This window comes from Lissotriton helveticus, chromosome 4_1, assembly GCF_964261635.1.
Source record: "Lissotriton helveticus chromosome 4_1, aLisHel1.1, whole genome shotgun sequence".
In the NCBI taxonomy this organism is placed as follows: Eukaryota; Metazoa; Chordata; class Amphibia; order Caudata; family Salamandridae; genus Lissotriton; species Lissotriton helveticus.
In genome coordinates this window covers 431863246-431885047 of record NC_136063.1, presented here as the reverse complement: position 1 = coordinate 431885047, position 21802 = coordinate 431863246, and the positions used below count along the sequence as shown (strand labels likewise).

General features: G+C 45.7%; 1 protein-coding gene across 6 annotated transcripts in view; it reads left to right on the top strand.

Moving 5' to 3' along the window:
• CPQ (carboxypeptidase Q) overlaps positions 1-21802 on the top strand; it is a 2048903-nt gene that overhangs the window by 1729708 nt on the left and 297393 nt on the right. For 4 of the 6 annotated variants that reach the window (XM_078686990.1, XM_078686991.1, XM_078686992.1 and 1 more), the window contains one exon: positions 15696-15897. The exons of the other annotated variants lie outside the window; for them this stretch is intronic. In XM_078686990.1, the coding sequence (XP_078543116.1) occupies positions 15696-15897 (202 nt within the window). The remainder of the gene's footprint in view (positions 1-15695; positions 15898-21802) is intronic. 6 annotated transcript variants of the gene reach the window in all.

The following is a 21802-nucleotide window of genomic DNA, read 5'->3' as shown; positions in this document are numbered from 1 at the left end:
AGTGTTTATTCAATAATCGCAAGGCATTTCGGGCTACAGGTGCCCTTCGTCAGGGGTCACTGTAAATAAAACAATAACCAATTATCCTTTCAGATCATGATTTTAACCTTTGACATAGTTAAATCAGGTTCAATTGCAGTTTACCAAACATTTTCTTTTACTTTGCAGCATGCTCAACTTTCCCCGTGTTCCGTCCCTGTGTCAACAATCCCACTAATCACCCACCATTTACATTGCGTGCCACTATTCCGGTTAGACCCAATCACAGACTCTACTTTCGTACTTCAGCTGCACGTCTTTGTAAATATTTTCAGTACCTCCTGTAAGTGTTTAAAACCATCAATCCTCATCTCCTTTCCAAGCAGTAATCATTCGTCCCGCTCTCCCTTCCACTTTTAACCAGTTTCAACCTTTTTATCCTTGTTTCACCACGTCTATCGATCAGTTTTTCCCAGAATGCGTGCAGACTGGTGTAGTGCCATGCCCAAATGGCACAGAGATATATACCCCTGTGTGAAGTGGGGCGCTTTCTAGAAATGGCATTTTCAAACCTACAATTTAAAAAACACCATTACTAAAAGATGTCTTTCTAAATTCTCAGCTCTGAGAGCCGAAACCCCAAATCTCTAATTGTTCTCAATTGAAAGTTACACTTGTAAGATGTTACAAGGCAGCTCCAATTATAGCCTATAGGAGAGATAGTCCTTGCAACTGTGAAAAACGAAATTGGCAGTATTTCATCATCAGGATATTTAAAACACATGAGTACATGTCCTACCTTTCACATAGACTGCACCCTGCCCATGGGGGTAACTTTGGACTACTTAGGGGTGCCTTACGTGTAGTAAAAGAAAGGTTTGGGTTTAGCAAGTGGTTGCACTTGCCAGGTCGACACGACAGTTTAAAACTGCACTCACGGGCACTGTAATGACAGGCCTGAGACATGTCTACAGGGGTACTCCAGTTGGTCGCATAACCAGTGCAGCAGGCCCACTAGTAGCATCTGATTTACAGGCCCTGAGCACACACAGTGCACTTTACTGAGGACTTACCAGTAAATCAAATTTGCTAATCATGTATAACCAAACACCATTAACATTTACACAGAGAGCATATGCAATAGTACTGGTCAGCAGTGGTAAAGTGCTCAGAGTCCTAAAACTAATGAAAACAGGTCAGAAAAAATAGGATAAAGAATGCAAAAAGTTTGGGCATAATCCTGTAAAAAGGGCCAGGTCCACGCATACATCGTGTATGTTATAGATGCAGGGCCAGACTGGGAACTGAAACCGGCCCTGGCAAACTGCTCAGCCAGCCCACCTGGGGGGGGGAGGGTTCAGCTGAGCTGTTTGCGAGGGCCGGTTTCGGCCGATTTTGTTACCGGGGGCCGAGATTGCCGACCCCCGGTAACAAAAACGGGGCCCAAATCTGGCCCCCACCCTGGCGGCCCACCGGGGAAACGCCTGGTGCCCTCTACGGCCAGTCCGGCCCTGTATAGATGGTTAATATATGAGCCTTCCTCGTGAGTAGAACCAAAACACAACCAACAGCATTTATAAAGGTTCATTTATGTAAGATTTTATGAATAAATAATTTCCTGGAACACAACGGAGAGGCCATTGAAGTACAGCACGGGTGATTAAAAGAAAAATAATTTCCAGAAAATGTACCTATGTCTAGTATTTACCCAGTCCTGTACGATTACCGGATGCCCTTCACACATAACCCAGGTGTAAATGTCACTTTTTGGCTCCAAGTTCGTTTGCATAATTAGCTTGAAATTCTAAGGCATTTGAGGAATTTTTAAACGTCTGGCATGACCATAGCTGGGAAGGAGATAAGGACAGTGCTAGAGCAGGACCAATGCTAGCGTCTACATGAATGTTCAGAAGTTCAAATGCCTGCTTTGTGTGGCGTCACCGAGCAAGTGCCAGTTTTGCGTGTTTTCGCACATGCGCAAACATGTAGGTCGCAGAACTATGGCTTTGACATGTTTGATGGGTGTTTCGTTATTATGTGTATCACAATTTGTCAATTGTATCCCGAAATAATACACCTGCAGCTGGGTCTAGGGTCTGGGTGATTGTCTGTTTCTGCATCTTGCTGCTGCCCACAGACCCGAGCAAAGACATGAATTCATCTAAGCCGAGTTTAGTTTATCTTCGACAGGCCTGGAGCCCAGGGGGGGCTAGTAACTTAATAGGTTGATTCGGGTGTTACTTTCAAGTTTTCCATGTACACAACATATTTCCATGCCCTCTGAGCGCACCTGCGCATAACTGTTTATAAATTTCACAGTTGGCAAAATGTGGCCATGAACAGTGCCCTTCTTTCCCAGCCAATTTCAGTTTTGAATAAAGAGCAGCCTCAGCCATATGATTCGGTGTTAAGAGATGCGCAGCAGAGTAAAATTTGCAGGGGTCGAAGTCCTCGAGTGAAAACTAATTGCACTGCGTAGTACTTTGCTCTCCTGTGTAAAATCAGTGAACAGATGGCGAGTGTTACCGTTTAGATGAACACGAGGATTGGTTATGTTTTATATTATCAAATCGCCGTGCGAAATGGGAGTTGCATCCAGGAATATTTCAGCAAACAGGATATACAGGTACATGCATCATTGTTGCCGTTTGCGATTCCTTATTTGCGAAAATTAAGGAATCGCAATTAAGGAATCGCAAACGGCAATGCATCAAAAAAATCACAATTTTTTTAGCGATTCCTTATTTTTCCTTAATTGCGATTCACAAATTGCGAATCGCAATTATGGAATCCCTTCCTATTGATTCCTCTGGGCCAAAAGGCCCATAGGAATGAATGGGAAGACAATCTCAATTTGCGATTCGCAATTAGCTAATCGCAAATTGAGATTGCGATTTCAAGGGTGCAGGGGTGTCCAAAGGACACCCTGTTGCACCCCTGAAATCAATCTATGCACATGTGTTGTGCACACACATGCCCTAAGGGCATGTGTGTGCACAACATGACAGTTTGAAAAATGCACAAAATTGCATTTTTCAGCTTTTTCGCAAATTACCATGAGGTCCAACCTCATGGTAATTTTTCCCTCCTAATTGCGAATTTGCAATTTGTTTTAGGTGTCATGCATTGCATTTAAGGAATCGCAAATTGCGATTCCTTAAATGCAATCGCATTTTTAGAAATCGCAAAAAATAGCGACTTCTTGTATTTTGGATTGATGCATCCCAAATAGTGATTTAGGAATCGCAAACGGCCGATTTTTGCGATTCGCACCGTTTGCGATTCCTAAATCGCTTGATGCATGTGGCTGTAAGTCTTTGGCCCGCGCGCGTGAGTCTCGTGCGGTCAGACATGTTATGGACCATTGTGTAGCACACCTTGAAACCTTCGTTATAACGGGCTGTTCTGCAGACTGCTTGTCAAAGCCATTCAAACGTATTTATTCTAATTAGTCGCAATAAGCAAACTGCTTGGTCATGCATGGTCTGGCTCTTCTCTGAACCACTTGGGATAATTAAGAAGATCCGACCGCTTCTGCCCAGAGCCACCCGAGTTGTAAGACAGGCGACTATTTTAAGTCTCTCTGTTCCTGGGCCTACCTGTGAAAGTCAGAAAAAAACTATAGGGCTTCAGAATACAGGGCAAAACTACCCTTGGATCTTCCTCGTTATGTCTCTGCCTCTTTGGGCTTTGATAGCCTACATTGGCTCCCAGTGCATTAAATATCATTTTCAAATCCCTTTGTCATTTTTTCAGGGCTGTTGAAGAGATAGACCTTTCTACCTTAAGACTAAATTTAACATCTGTGTCCCTGCCCACCCCTTCGTCCTCAGATGCCCGCCTACTGACAATTCCGAGGGCAAAACAGACCTGGTGTGGGGGTGAGGTATTCTTGATTGCTCCCCTCAAACTTTGGAACAATCTTTCTCTTATACCCTTGGTAAAACACAGGATTTGGAGTGCTTTAGAAAAAATCTAAACTCTTGGTTGTACAGGATTTGATTCCATATCTGGTTCATAGTAGTTCTCTCAGCACAAGGATACATTTTTCAGGTATTGCGCACTTTACAAACATTCTGACACAACTACCTGTAAGATCAGGGGTTGTTATGTTATGTTGTCTTGGGAAAAAGGAACAATTGATGGACGGAATGCTGAACAATGCAAGTATTCACCCCCAGTCCTAAGGATCTCGGTTTAATCTATTGTTCTTTTGCTCACCACTCCACCCCAGTTTGGACCAAGCAATCTGTAAATCAGTCTTGACCCTGTTCCTCATGGGAACAGTACAGCCCGATCTGCGTAGCCAGATTCTCCCTGGACCAGAAACAAGCATCCATGGACTGGTTTCGGGCATCACCCTACTACTAATGATGCAGCAGTATTCCAACCTAAAAGGTACATAACACTAAATTATGTACACAAAGGCCTCCTCTAGTTTTGCTATGATAGTGTGTGGAGTAGAAGGTTAAGAATAATTCTAGCCACCAAGTATTTAATAGTCTACAGACTTCTGGAGAGTTTGTTGTTGAACCCCAGCCTAGAGGGTGTACCCATCGTCCAGCTTGCTTGCAACCAGGTCATGCATGACAGTTTCCAGGCGCTCATTGGGAGCCATTTGAAAACCGTACTCAGCATCTTCAGGGTATGGAAGCATGAAGCAGAGACAGCATTATCTTGCGCGGGCATGTTGAGTTTTCTTTCGATGATGATCCAGAGGTTATTGGCAACAATCGTAGGGGTTGGTGTTGGTCCTACCTCTGTTGGCCACCAGGTGGAGTCCCACTGTGGTATGCTCTTCCAGAAGATCAAGATTTTGGTGTTTTCAGTGTTCAGCATTAGGCAGTAGGCCTTCATCGAGTGGTCGATTTTAGTCATGCAGGCATTGAATTTGACCTGGGTACTGGGAGTCTTGTCCCTGAGGGAGAGAGTAAGGTTTATGTCATCAGCGTAGGAGAGGACGTTGATATCGTGAGAGTGGATGATGCTGGCTAGCGGGATCATATATGCATTGAAGAGGTTCGGGGCTCAAGGAGGATGCTTGGGTTAGATGGGCATTTCAAGCATCACTCGGCGATGAAGAACCTCAAGTGTTATCAGTTGCAAGAATGTTGCGCAAGTGGCAGAAAATGCAGATACCTTCATGGTGGCCATGAAATCCAGCTGGAGGGGCAAAAAGATGGAAAGTGTGCCGTGTGCCCTAATGCATTGAGAGTCAGGAGGTAAGTTCCCATAGCTGCAATCTGCCCATGGAGAAATGACACTAATATGGCTAAACCATGGGCTTTTCGGCTGACCATGACAAACCAAAGGTTGTCCTTGAGCATAAAAACAGTGTAATGCAACAAAATCCTTGAGTCGTCTTTAGCAGTCCTTAATCATGACTAAAGTAAACAGCACCTTGAGAAGCATCTGCATAAATCTTGTAACCTACAAAGGACACTGCACTGAAGATGATGCTATTCGGCCTCGGCCCTGTCTTTCCTTTTTATTTTGGTCTGGCAGCTGTCTGCAAGACTTGTACCATCTCCTTCAAATATACGTCGCGTTTTTTTAGGACCGACTAGAAGAGTATTTCTTTCTCTTCAGGTGTATCATTCGTCCTCCACTAGAGTGCTAGCATTAAAATTGATCAGGAACTATTTTACATCCAAAAACCTCTCTTATCACACATTAAATGCTTGCATTAAAATGGTGCAGGAAATATTTTACATCCCAAATATTCTTTTATCACACAGTAAATTCTTTATATCAGTGATGCATTGTGTATAGAAACAGTCGTTTTTAATTTGTTTTCACTGCAACAGGCTTTTATTATTGTTTGACATAAAACTCGAAATTCAAGGCAGACCTATTGGCTTCACTAACACTTATTGTTTGACTGCAGCTATTCCTGGACTCACATGACCTCACCAAACCTTTGTAGTGGATCAGCTATAAGCTTCATTTGGAATGCTCGAAAGGGACCTGAAGTTGACATAATGGTTCTACGAAAACATATTTGATAAGGATGTAAATAAAGAACCTGCCATTGTGCCCAGCTGTGCGTTCTTCTCTATAATTTGTGGCACAGAGGTACCCATTCTGAATACTTTTCTGCACACATTTGTGGGGAGAAGGGCGAGTATTGGGAGTCACATGAGGTAATGGAAGCAAGGCTGATGCACTGGTATGAGCAGTTAAAACTCATGGTGAAAATGAAAACCGCACGAAGACCCAGTATGAGCAGAGCTGCACAGAACAGTTCAACATATGAGCACTGTTATCAGCATCGCTGGTAGAACTAGTTCACACAACGTACAGACCTTGTCCCAGTCTTTCCCAAGCGCGCGTTTTATTTATATCTCGCTCCTTAACTTTTTCTTTCAAAAGTTACCACTGTAGAACCACCCTTCTCGCTTGTGTTTTTCCTTCATTTTCCTTTTTATCTGTGATGGCTGGCGCGCGCACTTTCCTACTCTGTATTTCTGAAAACTGGATTTCTTTGAAGATAAGTCAGTGTTTCATCAGCGGCCAAGAAAAATCTTTCTCTCCTTATGGATCTATTCTAGAAAGTATTTTCCCAGCGGCGTGGAGATGGAGCGTTTCTTTCTTTAAGTATGCTCCTGGGCCACCCTTGCAAGTATGCTCAGCTACATGAAAGGCCAGCACGCGCACGGTGGACGCGCGAGCCCTGACCTTGTTTACATGGAGAAAGTGAAGAACTTGCCAAACTCCCACCATGCCTTCAACTGTATGGTGCACTGAAAAATAAACCTACACTGCAGACTGCTCAGCTCCTCTTGGGCAGCCACAACTTACAATGAATCAACATTCTGCATTTAAACAAACCTACAACATCAGTCGACCTTTCATTTCCCTTTCATAAACAATCCTGCCAGTAAAGGGTCACTCTTTCGCCACCTAGCAGTGTGTTTTCTAAACATTGGAACATGACTTCATGTTTGACTCTAATGAATAATTAGAATAATGGGTGACAGACTAGCTGGTACACTAGTAAGTTGTGACCAGTGCTCCACTCCATATTCTCCTGTACCTCACAAGGTTCATGGCGCAATATTGGACCTGATTATGAGTCTGGCGGTCCTTGCGGTGTTTTCAGCCACCGCTGTCCTGGCAGTCTGACCACCCCATTACCAGTTGCTCCACCTCAACCACCTGGTGCAGCAGTCTTGAGGCCGCAGTATTCTTGGCTGGACCTCTGTGGTCCCACCAAGCATGTTACGAGCTTCTTCTCCGCCACAGTTTTCATGGTGGTTCCTCCTCCATGACACTGTGGCGGAGAGGAAACAAAAGGGGATTTCCGGGGCCCCGTTGCCTCTAGGCCATGGGTTGCATGCAGGGGGACACATGTTGTGCCACCCTGTGTTCATGCACCCCAGTAACTTGACGGCATAAACTGCACCAGTCCATGTCGGGCAGGTACTGCCTTGGACATTCCCATTGCAGTGCCTATTACATAGGCACCACCATGGGAACGCAAAAGAACAACCCGTCAGTAACTAAAAAAGTAATAATCTGGCGGGCGGGGCGCATACAGGTTTGGCAGTGTGGGAGCAGGACGGCAGCATGGTGGTCCCACTCCCGCACTGGAAAACACGTTATCAGGCCTATTGTGTTCCATGCCCAGCATGTGAGCTTCTAGCCCTGGTGTTGCTGTAGCTGTAATTGGTGTGCTCTGAGAAGTCTCTCCCACTCGTAAAAGTCTGCAGTGTATGCCTACCTCACCCACTATCTTGTAACTACCATCAGATATCCCTGCCAATCCTGGTGCTTTCCATTCTCTAGCAAACCTTTATTAAAAGGATTGGTCCCAGTGATTGAGTAAATGCAAGTTGTGATGGCTGAAACTGGAGAGGACCTTCTTACCATCTTGGCAAAATGATGAAAAAGGAAGCTCTTTACACCGGACAGTGGGCTAAGTGGGTAAAAAGTAAACGTGACACATTCAAGCTGGAGATTGCAAAGATCATTGCAGTGAGCTGTGTGCGGTACTAGTCTTGGTGAAGGTAGTACATGGTGTCCTAGGGTTCCAGGAGTGATTAAACTGTGCAAGTGGTAGGTGCACTTGTTTCTCTCATTTCTTTTTTGGTGGAAGGGCAAGGTATGTCTATTTCATGCATCACTTCTGTCTTAACTGCACAGCTAACGACTGATGAAAGAACGATTGTGAAGGAAATGGGAAGCACAAAGATGTAGTTTACTGGTAGAGGGGAGTAACTACTGAAAGCAAATCACACACACTTTTTTATTTTTACTTTCTGGCAGAGCGCTCAGACAATCCTGAACAGACAGGCAAGTGTCTTTATCTGGCACCACTGCTAGCCTCTCCAAGATTGTGGTACTATTAGTGTTCAATGTTATCAGTGAAGTAAAGTTTGGGCAAAGGGGGTGTCATGCCACAATATCATCCAGAGATACTCAATTAATTGTCAATTCATGTTTGTAATCAAAATGACAATCAGTCAAAATTTAACATGGACTACTAACGCCCTTCCTAAAATCCAAGGAAAAAGCATGCCACCAATTTGCCACGTTACAGAAAGGCCTAAAGACCTGACCACTTTTTCCAAGTCCACTTGAGGCCTGGAACAACCCAGATACATTTAATCAAAACAATTGTTATAACTAGGGACCATACACCATTATCAAAGAAACAAATATCTCAACCCGGTATATTGACCTATCTTGATTCTCTTCAGGCTATTTTCCATGGTTCCCGAGTTGAACCATCATAGGATGGGTTAATGCCACAAAAGTTCTGAATGACAGATTTGCTGATTTTTACAAAGCACCCAAATATATAGTTATACATATATCATGCCACTTCTTTTGGGCCTCATCAGGTGCTCTGTGGCGAGGATTACGTGCACCATATTACGTGCACCATGGTTGAGTGTGGCCAGAAGGAGACGTTGTCAATCAAAGTGCTCATAGGCGCCTTTCACTCCTGTGGCGTGGGACACCGCATCTTTCAGACATCATTGACGGCCAGGAAATAGGAATATGTGCCCCAGTGTGGCCAGGAGGAGGAGCCGTCAATCAAACTGCTTATAAGGCGCCTTTCACGCCTGAAGCACGGGATGCACCCAGGTGGTGAAGACTAGGCTAAGAGTGGGCCCTTCTGTATTTGTCAGTGCCCAGAGGAGACTGGGTTAGGCAACCCCTCTTGGCATTGAGACTTCTTTAATTGGCCCACTGTTAGTGTTTTATCAAGGTAGGACATTTTATTTCCTCTTGCGGTTCAAATATGGGAAAAAGAAAGGCTATAGCACCTGAAATTAACAAAGCAGAGGTGTCCAGGTCAACAACTTCCATTACTAACTATTTGAACTCTGTCATGGGCGCAATGCAGAACAGCGGCAATCTTATCCTCCACCATTGGAACCAAGAGTTATAATTTAAATCCCTGGAATCTGTACTCGCAATAATGCTGGTAATTCTGGCCCTGATCCTACCTCAACTGGGTACTTAGTCTCACAACCTAGTTGACAATTTCTGCAAGGTTTAAGTGGCATTAATGATACAGAAGCTGAAGTAGGGGAAAGCTCTGAGTTTATTTACTTTACCTCCAAATAAAAATAAGAGAAAAGAAAGTACGAGCAAGCCATTTTAGAAGTTATGGCCAACTCAAGATTGTTCAGTTCAAACCTCAGCCGATAACAATGAGGAACTTACAATCCAGCATGGAGGGAGTAGCCAAGGATCATAATGACATTGGAATTGTTGATCACAAGCATTCCAAAACAGGTTATGGAAACATTTACTCACTTGATAGAAAAAATTAAACTTATCCTCACTGATTTTTGTAAAAAATGTAGCTTAAGCTATCGGGCATTATATATCAATCAGTGGTCAGGAAACATTAATCAGTACCAAGTCATAAGGAGGTCCTTAGTCGATCTCTTCACACTGTGATTCTATCACCTATTCCCATGCTTATTATTCACGCGACTCATGAAAATCCTGAAAACCCTCACAATTGAGTGGCTTATCATGCCTCTATACAATCTGAGGGTCAGTGCACAGACCCAACTGGAATCGATTCTGGGAAATTAAAGTTTCATCACTGTAATGACGCCCTGCATTTGCCACCAGATTGCTAACCTTACGTTATTGTCTTGGAAGACATACCAATGGTTACGTCTGAATCAAAGGAGGATGGTTTATCATGAAAACACAAGTTATTATCGGGTCCATTTGTGGCCAAGATCCCGGGATAGATAAATGATGTATACCTTCGTGGTGGTCTCAGTGTAGAGACACTGAGTGTAGTTCTCTGCTGTGTTGTTTGTCATGAGAAATTATCAACAACATCTTATGGATAGGGACTTTCCTTTTGCATGTTAATGATAAGTGGTTGGTTGATCTGAGGTGCACAGGGAGTAACTGTAACAATCAGGGTGAAATCCCTCTGGTTGAGGGTTTCATTTGGAGTGAATGTTCATTAGAATATAGAAAACTGTTTTACTTACCTTACGAGAGTGATAATTGAGTTTCCTTTAGTGGAGTGGAAAGATTTATTTGTTGAAATTGCTGGCATTTTATTGTGTATTTGCTTGGAAAAACGTGCTGAGAAAAATTGTAGAATAGGTTGAGCTGCTGCAGGGAGCAAGGTCTGGGTCACAGTGTGTTGCACTGTGATTGGTTGTTGGTGTGAAGCCATGCTGGGATTGGTTGACTACATCATAAAGAGTCACGCTGTTATTGGTTGTGATTGTTAAACTGGAGAATTGTGGGAGAATTTCATTTCCTTGATTTCTTGGATTTACGGAAAACATTTGAGAATACAAAATTGAATAGAAATGAAATGGAAATTAATACAGGGAGACGTGACCATACCTGTTAGAGTAGGAAAAGATGTACCACCAGAGGGTACACCAGGTTACATGATAATGATGGATAAAGGATTACATCCATATTTGGCTCGAACAATGGCACAAGATTACAGAGAAAGATTATGTTTTACAGTTTCCTCGTTATGGGACATTTAATTTGAGAATCATTGAAAATTTAAGGAGAAAATTAAACGAAATGAGGCTGCCTCCTAGATCTGCACAATTTGAGGCATTAAATACTTGGGAACACATAGGTCATCAGAAAAGAGAAAGAAAAATATCAGGGAACGTATAAAAGAGCTATAGGTTTGTATGCGGAAGCTAGATTGAATGCACAACAGAAACATGGAGAGCTGATGTTACGGAGGGAACAAGAATTTATCCTATGATAACTTAAGAGGGAAAAGTTGGTGGGAAATGAAAAAAAGAGAAATGGAAACATTGAGACAGAAAATTGTGATGTTGAAGGAGAAGGTATTGACCTAGAATACAGTGAATCTCAGAGTAAGAGTCTGCGAAATGGAAATCCACCTGAAATTCCAAACTTACCTATTGAACCTGAAAAATCTAAAGAGACCACACTTATTTATTCTGTAAGGGGGGAAACTGAGATAACAGCTACTTTGGACCCATTGAATTTGAATGCTCTAAATGAATTGACTGTTCCTGTTACTATTGGTCCTGTTGTACCTCTTCATAAATCTGTGTCACAGGGAAATACTGCCCATACTTTGACTATTCCTGTATATCAACTAACGCTCAACCTCATAAACAATCTACTTCTGGGCATACACAAAAATGTGACTGGATGTCCTCACATGCCACCAGTTGTCATGCCTCATCATAGGACTCCCCACTCTCTTAAAAACCAGGTTTGGTGAAAAGCGGGCATACACCTGGAAGGGGGGAAGCACCTCTAAGAACGGACCCCTAAAATATAATATTTAAAAAAACAATGTGATATGCCAAACTGACCTTTATATTTACATGAAATGCCACTTGGTATTAAAAACCAATCATGTGGACCAGGGGAATTAGTATCCCATCACCACATACATCGTCAACATTTTTCAGGATGATGGCTCATGCGAGTCCCTGGCATGCTTCAGAACGGAAACCCCTGAATGATGTGGCTGAATTATGCACAAAGCCTAGACCTGATATACAGGATATACCTTTGCCAGAATCGGACCATGTCCCCTTTGTCGATGGTTCCTGTTTGCGAGATCATGATGGAAATCTGAAAGCTGCATATGCTGTTTATACCATTGCAAGTGCTGTGGAATAATCGAGTGTATTCAGTGCAGGTGGCTGAATTGATATGGGCTTGCAGCATTTAAGAACTAGTCAGAGTGACAATCTTAACTGATAGTCAGTATGGCTTTGGATTTCTACATGACAATGGCCAATTGTGGTCACAGCGTGGGTTCATGACTTCCTCCGGATTGCCCATACTAAATGGAGAAAGTGTGCAGAACCTTTTGTAGCTCCTACAATTGCCTTCCCGAGTTGCAATAGTTAAGTGCGTAGTTCACAGGCAAGGCACTGACTACGTGACAGTCAACAGCAGATATGCCAACAAGATGGCCTAGTATTGTGCCTTAAATGCCCATACCATTAATGGGGATTTGAAAAATGAAACATCAGACGTCACAGATTGCAAATTGTTATTGACTGCTGTAGATACATGGGATGAGGTTAAAAGGTTGCAGTAAGAAGTGACAGAAACTGAACAGCAGAGTTAGGTGCGAGTTTGATGCACCCAGCGAGAGTATGAAGTGTGGGTTTACACTGATGGTAGACCTGTGTAACCTGATAGTTTGTTACCACATATGGCTAGACGTTATCATGGTCCCACACATGTAGGAAGAGATGCAATGATTTCAACGGACATGGTTTAACCCCAGATTTAGAGTGATTGCTGAAAATTTGTGTCACTGTTGTCGAGTGTGCCAACAACAAAATGCTGGAAGAAGACCACAAGTCACAATGAGTCATGTAGGGAGGTCAGGAGGTCCATTTAACTGGATGCAAATGGACTTTATTGAGATGACCATTTGCAATGGGTTAAATATATATTTTGGTCATCGTTTGTATTTACTCAAAATGGATAGAAGCTTATCAGACATGAAGAAATGGCAGTCTCACAGTAGCTAAATAGTTGTTGAGGAAGTGGATTCTAAGGTTTGGCTTCCTGACTACTCTTGAGTTGGATTGAGAAACTAATTTCAACAATGAGATACTGAAAATGTTATATGCAGTATTACAAGTTGAGCAGAAGCTCCATTGCAGTTACTGTCCATAGGCTTCTGAACTTGTGGAGCAAATACATGGCACATTGAAATCCCTATTGGTGAAGGTGTGTGCTTCAACCTGCTTGAAGTGACCTGATGCATTGCCTCTTGCGTTGATGAGTCTGAGAAGTACACCAGGCAGGAGAACAGGATTGTCACCCCATGAAGTTATCATGGGCAGAGTGATGAGATGTCCAGCTGTACCTGGAAATTCTCTTGTGAGTATCACAGATGATTTGATAGTGGACTACTGCAAAGGCTTGGCTGATGTGGTGCGTTCTGTGTCTCACCAGATCAGAGAGGTTGCAACTGTGACACAATAGGAGCAGGGCCATGATCTCTGTCCCGGCGACTGGGTGATGGTGAAGAAGTACATGAGGAAGAGGTGCTTGGAACCTCATTGGTTTGGGCCTTATCATGTGAACCTGGTCACAAATCTGCAGTGAAGTGCAGTGGTCTCCACATTGGGTGCATGCGGCCCTCACTCGCAGAGTCCTATGTCTCCTTGATGATACAACTGCACCTGCTCCTGATGTGGTGGTGGTTGCAGTGAGACAGATGGAGCAGGTTAGTCAAGCTATAGGGGACCAGGGAGCAGTTGGGGCAGCATTTGATTGGCCTGAGAGGGGCCTGAGAGAGTCAACTATTGTTGGTACCAAAGGGTTGCAGCCTGTAGGGTTGACTACGGAGTTACAGATCCTAGAAAAGGGTTTAGTGCAGCAAGTAATCGAGTTGTACCCTGAGAATATTGGCCCAGGAAAGCAGAATACTGAGACACTGTCTGACTGACGGACGAGTACCACAAACCATTCCTGAAAGCTCCGAGCAGTCCAATCAGAGTGACATTGATGATAAACGAACAGCTGTAGGGAGGTCAAAGACAGGTAGACTATCCAGCCAAAAGTATTCTGATTCATGAATGGTCTTATCTGGCAACAAATTAATGGGAATGGGAAATCCATACTGTTGCAAAGTCATCCTGTGCCCTGGGCCAGTGCTATGCTGAAAGAGATACTTGGAATACAGTGAAAACACCTACACACACTAGGGTACACTATGAGTTGAGGTACCCCTGTGATTGGCATGACCTACCCTATAAGTCCCTAGTACATAATAGGGCAGGGGGATATAAAATACCTCTCAAAATTGCTTTAAGTTGAATGCAAGGAAGACAGCGGTCTTGATCCTGGGTAAACAACCCAACATCTGGTCGACCTCTTGGTAGCCTGAAAATCTTGGCCCTTTACCTAGTACCACGCCCTTGCTTAAAAACCTGGGCATTTGGTTTGACCAGAAGCTGTCTTTTGTCAGCCGAATCACACTGTTGGCTGGGAAATGCTTCGGAATTCGCAAGACCATGAAAAAGATCCTGGACCTGCTCTGACAATCCGAAAAGAAAAGTGTTGTACAGGCCTTAATGATCTCAAGGCTGGACTACTGCAACATGGTGTACCTCGGGGTGTCACAGTCTTGCATGATACGACTCCAACGAGTGCATAATGCAGCTGGTAGTCTGCTACTCAATCTTCTGAAATGTGTCTCCATCGGATCTTCACTTGGTAAGCTACACTGGCTCCCTGTGAAGCATAGGATCTTATTAAAGGCTCTGTTCTACTGCTGTAAAGCTTTGACAAACAGTGGCCCTGCCGTTGCTGGAGGAAAAGGTGGTTTCTGGAGTCTGTTCGCTGAAGTTGTCAAAGAGGGCCTTGTTTTCAGGTAGAAGTAGGAGCCGAGCATGTTGCAAAGGTCCTGGTAGGTTGTGACATCCGTGGCTTCGCTGGGGGGTTTGCTGAGTTGTTAAATGATGCTGAAGAGTTCCTTTAAGTTGCTGGAGTTGGTGAGGATTTTGTTCTGCATGCAGGTCCTTTTGGTGATTCTTATGAGTTGGGGGTATTCAGTCATAGCGTTCTTGTAGGTGGTCTGGTTTTCAGTAGTTTTGCTGTTCCTCCATCGTTTTTTGAGGCATCTGTAGGTGGGTCTGGGGTGCGAGCTTGTCTGCACAGTTGGTGATCCACCGGTGTAGTTCATCGGCTGCAGAGTTGGCATCTGTCGAGGCGGGGGGGTCGTGAATGAGGATGGAGCTGAGGTGCTCCTCTGTGACCTTGCTCCAGTTCCTTTGTGGTGAGCATGGAATGGGTTTGTGAGCGGTGGCAGTGTTGAATGAGACAAGTGTATGTTAATTAATTTTAATGTTTAAAAATAATGCAAATAAAGAAATGTATACAACAATGGATATCCCTGAATATTAGAATACCTGTTTAATCAAATCAAAGAACACGCAGAATCTGGGAACAGGAAAGTGCAGGGACCCAGAAGACATGCCTATCTGGCCACAATTTGAGATCACAATTTAAAGTTCTTAGGGTTTACCAGGATTTGACAGTGATGGGGGGCTGAAATTGTAAACAATTAGATCCAGTCTTTTAAGGGTTAATGCACATATGCTCCTGCACTGTGTGCATCGTATGCAGGTTATGTGGCATGCCACGCGGCCTGCTGGTTAATTGCGGTGGGTGCTATATACAATTTCTCTAATTTGCTGTGTGCGTTGAAGATGATCATAGTACACATTGTACTTTTCCAGGTCAACATCTCCAACTTCGACCTTGTGATGGAGTCTGACATAGGCACCTTCCTGCCACTGGGCATCCAGTTTTCCGGAAGTGATCAAGCCCGGAACATCATGAAGGAAACCATGAAGCTGCTGCAGCCCATCAACGTTACAAACCTTTACGACAGCGCGGAAGGAACCGATATTGAGTACTGGATGCAAGCCGGTGTACCAGGTGAGACCACAACAAACTACCGCCTTAGCGGCGCCATGGAAAAATAAAGCAATGGATAGGTTCAATTCTTCTTTTTCATGTGAATATTATTTGAACGCTTTATCTTTTAGAAAGATGGTATCATTGAGTCTTGTAGTCTTTGTCTTTTTTTTGGCAAAAAATGCATACTTTTTTTAAATTAACTCTATATTTTCATATGAAACTCTCGATTGTGTTCAAGCTTATGCTGTCGTGGTCGGGTGGCTCTTCACATTTCAGTACATATGGACATGACCTGTGTCTACATTCGTGTTTATACCTATTTAGTTGTATTTACTAAAGACCTGTGTTAGGGAAAAGATAAAGGGAAGTGAAACAAGGGAATGTGCCCCTTCCTTAACTACAGACTCTCAGATGGAGAGAACGAGGTGGCGAACCTAGGCATAACCTCCCTACAAACATATGCATACGGCAAATGCGGAGGCCTTTTGGATCTTTTGGATTGCTGCAGGTTTCAATTGAATCCTCTCAGTATGGTATAAAACACATTGGATCCATCAGTTCTCTGTGATTTTTTTTTAGCCTTTACATGTATGTGAATGCAGTAAAGGCTAAATCAGGAGCTCATGTTTTGGAATGCTCCCTAAGCATTACTATGCAGAGATAAGTTAAGTGCTTCTTTTTATTACCACTTTTCTAGAGAATTAAATACTAAACGTTTTGCCTTGGGGGCACTTGATAGATCTTCAAATGTGTGTTCTACAGGTTTTCCTAGTCAATGGATGGCTGCAGCTGACGTGGACAATTTAGGTAGATAAGACAAGTGATTTAGTACCAGGGAGGAACAAGTATCCTTGGTGGGTTGCATGTTGAGCCATGAGGTATGTAGGTGCAAATGGACTTTGAGACCCAGTTCCTATAAGAAGGAGACATGGGTCAGCAGTGATGCAGGTTCTTGACCAAGAAAATATAAGGTATGAGCTGATCAATTCATAGATGCAAAATATTTTTTTACGTTTGAGGATCTAGGTCCTTATAACTCTATAGGCAGATAAAAAAAATTGCGGCAGAAAAACGGAATTTCATTCTAGCCGTTATTTGAATACACTTTGGTAAGCAAATTTGTCTTTCATGTTAATTACATTATTATTTTGTGTTGTCTCTTCGTAGATAAATTTTGTTATTGCTATACATTCCCCAATACGTTGGATCTCTGGTAAAATATATAAACCCTAAACAAAATAAATATAATAAACTTGATGAATGTATTCATCAATGTTTTGAATGCAAATACGTTATCTCCATTGTGCTCCCTTCCTTCTATTTGTGAAATCTGAAGGTCAACATGCATCATCTTTACTCATGTGTCTTAATGCATTACCTATTTGTATATGTGTACTTGCTGCCGCCCTAACCCATGCATCCATTTTATAACACTAAGTTCAACTTAAATGTCATTTTTCACTTAGAGTAATGTTTGACCACTATTTTTTACATATCACATTCATCTCATAGTGAATGTAGAAAAAATGGCTTACTGATTGACAGGGGTATAAGCCCTTGTCAAGCAGCAACCACAGTCCTTGTCAGGGTAAGGCATAAGCAAACCCCAAATTAACTTGTGCTCACCCCCTAGCTAGCTTGGCACGGAGAAGTCTGGATTAACTCTAAGACAATGGGTAAAGTGTTTGTGCAGCACTTCAAACTATGAAACAGTGAAAACAAAACTGAAAAGGAGCCCACAACAGAGTTAGAAACATAGAGCAACTTTTAATAAATAAAACAAGACCAAAATGACAAAAACCCAATTAGTAGAACCAGAGAAATTGAATTTTAAAGGTTTTAGAGAAAATAACGCCAAAAACCCCAAAACGCCTTTGGGGGCGTGGCTTGGCCGGCGATGATGGCGGTCGCATTGTAATCGCGCTCCGACCAGCCATCCAACATCCTACCTTAATATCCTGGCTCTTGACGTCTGAAAAGAAGAGCCCCGCGCCGGAGAGCCCATAGATCATCCAGGTGGCTCTCCAATGTCCGTGGGGGCCCCGAAGGTGCAGCGGCGGCGGTGATTGCAGGCCCGTACGGAGCGGCAGCCTAGCGGGAGGCGACTGGGAAGAGCCAGGTCCTCCCGTGATTTGCCTGGATGGTGGTGGGGGTCTGGCTGTCGGCATACTTGGCGGAGGCGCCGCCGGTGGGAGTGGCGCTCGATGATCGGTGCTGCTGCCCGAATTCTCCCCCCCCCTCGGGGCTGCGGCATTGGAGACAGCGAGCTGTGGCGGCTGGTGGGGCACAGAGGCAAGGACTGGTGGTGGCCGAGCTGCGGCGCCGGCTCCCCTAGGTGAGGAGGCCTGGGGGATGTAGCGGCCATCTTGTGGAGCTCCGGGCTGCCGTGGGGAGTCTGCCAGGCCCTGGTGTGTTGCGGCGCGCAGGTGGACCCCCCCTTATCTGCAGCACCCCTTGCTGGATCCGGGGATCTTCCGGAGCTTGGCGGCCGAGTCGGGCCGTGGTGGTGTAGGGGGGCTGCGGATATGTGGTACCTCTGGGTCCAGTGATTGGTCGGCCCTCCACGAGGTGCTGCCGGGGCTGCCCGGACGGCCTGGCCACGGTGGTGTTCACTGGGTGACAGCATCTTTCGACGTGCCAGCTGGTGCAGTCCCGGTGAACTCAGCTCCTGGTTGCGGGTAGGCATTGACGGGCCATCAGCACCCATCGGTGGTCGGATCTGGCCACAGTGGGGTGGAGTACGGCCCTCCGTGGATGGGGCGAAGGTGATCTGGTGGTTTCTGGTGAGCCCCTGTGGTGAGCGCAGTCGCATTGAGGATCTTGAGGAGGAGACTCCCTGCTTGGAGGTACGCCGCCTGGTCCCAGACTTGACTTTCACGCTCGGCCCATTGGGTGGTTGCCCCTAGATCCTGGTGACACCTACTATATCAAGATGAGGCACGACAAAGGTGGTGGAGGCAACACAAAGCAGGGCACCATAGACAAGTTCACAGGAGCGGGTGCTGCAGCTGGGACTGCGGGGTCGCAGAGCCAGGTCCCCGACAATGCGGCCCTCATGGCAGCCATTACCCAGTCCAGGGACATGCTGGACGCCAAGATCGGGGCCGTGGGATCTGATGTCATGTTATAGCGACAGGACTTGCGGAATGCGGTTGAGCGCATCACGGGGACTGAGACCCGCATCTTGGAGGTAGAAGACGCCAAGATCGGCCCATGGGATCTGATGTCATGTTATTGCGACAGGACTTGCGGAATGCGGTTGAGCGCATCACGTTGACTGAGACCCGCATCTTGGAGGTAGAAGACGACGTCACAACCTTGAAGAAGAAAGTGGCTGCTTTGGAGAAGATTCAGAAAGGTCTGGCATTGCGGGTCGAGGATGCCGAAGGGCGGGCTCGGCGAAACAACCTGCGCTTCGTGGGATTCCCGGAGGGATGCGAGGGCGACAACGTGGAGTGATTCTTGACTCAGTGGCTGGAGGGTTGGCTTCTCCCGGATGGGCTCTCCCGCTGCTTCGTGGTGGAGCGGGCCCACAGAGCTCTCATGCAGAAGCCTCCCCTGGGAGCTCGCCCGCGGCCAATTATCACCAAATTCCTAAACTATATGGACCGCAATACTATATTGAAGCAGGCCATAGCCAAGACATCCCTCAACTGCGACAACGTGAATATCCTTATCTTCCCGAATTATACACGCCTGGTGCAGCAGCAATGACAATCCTTCCTGGCGGCCAAGGCGCGCCTCAGGGACCTTAAGCTTCAGTATGCGCTGCTGTATCTGGCCCGCCTGAGAGTGATCTACTGGTCTCGCACACTGTTCTTTGATTCCACTGAGGAAGTCTTTAAATGGGCTGACGAGACTGTGAGGGTGCGAGCTCACACGCCACCTGGCAGGGATTCTGATTCCTCGTCGAGTGAGGTGGCCCGGGGGGGCCTTCGTGGCCAGCAGGGAGGTTGTAGGAGGTCACGGTCCAGTCGTCGATCTCGGTCTGGCTCCGCTCTCCGGCAGAAGGGCTCGTCGCTGAAGCAGCAGGCTTCGGCGGACTGATCAGCGGGTTCCATAGAATGTGGGACTCTGAAAATTGTGGCTTGATGTCTAGTTAGGCATGTTTTCTGAGGGCTGGGGACCCGGTCACGCAGTGGTGGGTGGTATGGGGTGAGGCCCAAGTGTTGTGGGTATTCAGTTAGGGATCCATTGGAAGTTGTGGTTCTTGTCCCCGAGCTGGGGACTTGGCTACTATCTGACCGCTGCTCTGTCCTGACCAGACGGTGGGGGTAGGTGTTAGTGGCGCTGACCGCACGCCATCCGGGTTCCTGACCTATACGTGCAGGTTCCACTAGAGCAGACTGCGGGGCACCTTTGGATCTCCCTTAGGGTCACTTCAACCTAGCAGGACTTCTTTGCCTGCCCTAGTACGACCTCAAGGCATAAGGTTGTATGAACACCCATTTTTCACTGTGTAGTACGTCTCACATAGGTCCTGAAGAATTGCCATCCTGGCAAGAAATATGTTGATCTGACCAGGGGGTTGTAGGTATCTTGCTTTATACTCCCCTAAGCACATATCTCCCCTCCCACCATTTTAAACCAAGGGCGTTAGCCACAACAATAAAACTTATTGTGGACTGACCCACCTTTTTTAATTCACCACTCTCTCACGACTACACCCCTTTCTTCTTCCCTTACAACCGCATGCACCATATGGCTGGGACAAAAGATCTCCGATAAAGAGCCACGTTACGGGTGCCCGTCAGACATTGCAGCGCCAGTCTGACGAGGAGCAGAACCCATATGATGAAGCATGACATCTAGCTTGCTAGGTGTGTGAGGGTTCTAGTTCCAACAAGGGAAATTCCCCTTCTTTGGCTTTTTCTTTCCCTCTCTTTGCACGCTTCACTCGACACACTCTAGCTTTTCACCACCCCACCTGGGGAACTTTGTACATCGTTTTGTGATTACTATCTGACCGCGACAGGTACTACCATGTTTGTGAGGTATGGGGTGGGGGGTTTGGAGGGGGGACCGGGGGTAAGGGGGTTGTGGGGGTTGTTTGATTGCGTATTCATGCTGGTTATTCGTCAAGCTGTATGCGTGCTGAGACGTACATGCACCCGTTGGGAGAGTAGAGGTTTTTCACTATGTCTGGCACAGAGGTGGGAGGGCGGATAGCCCCTGGATCCCTGCGTGTGGTCAGTTGGAATGTTCACGGGGCACTGGACAAGGTGAAGCGAGAGGCTATTCTTCAGTATACCAAGAGAGCCGGGGCCGATGTGCTCCTGCTTCAGGAAACACACTTGCTGGGCACTAAAGCCCTATGTCTGCAGCGGTTTGGGTATCACCAGGTGTTCCACTCGGGGTTCACATGGGGATCAAGGGGTGTAGTGATACTGGTCCATCGTAGGGTCCCAAATGTCCATGAGAAACTTTGGTCAGACACCCAGAGTAAGTATGTTTTTATACAAGGTAGGGTTGGGGGTGACATTTTGACACTGGGTAGTGTGTATGCTCCGCCGCCGCTCCAGTGGTCCCTGGTGGAACGCCTTTTGACGCTTTGGGGGGATATGCCAGACACCTTTTCTGGGGTGTGGGGGACTGGAATGATGTGATGGAGCTGGGACAAGACAGGTGGAGGAGCGGGGATGCTGTTGAAGCAGGTGGCTCCCCTACTAAATTTTATTCCCTAGTGACCGGGCTTGATTGGACGGACGTGTGGAGACACCAGCATGGCCCTAGCCGAGAATTTACTTATTTCTCCACGTACACGACTCCTTTTCAAGGCTAGACTATATTTTTGTTCGCATGGGACTGGCACACAGGATATTGTCGGTGACTATTCTGCCCAGAGCCCTGTTGGATCACTCGCCTGTAGCTCTCACGTTCCGGATCGGCCCGGGACGGCAGCCAGTTAGGTGGCGAATGTCGG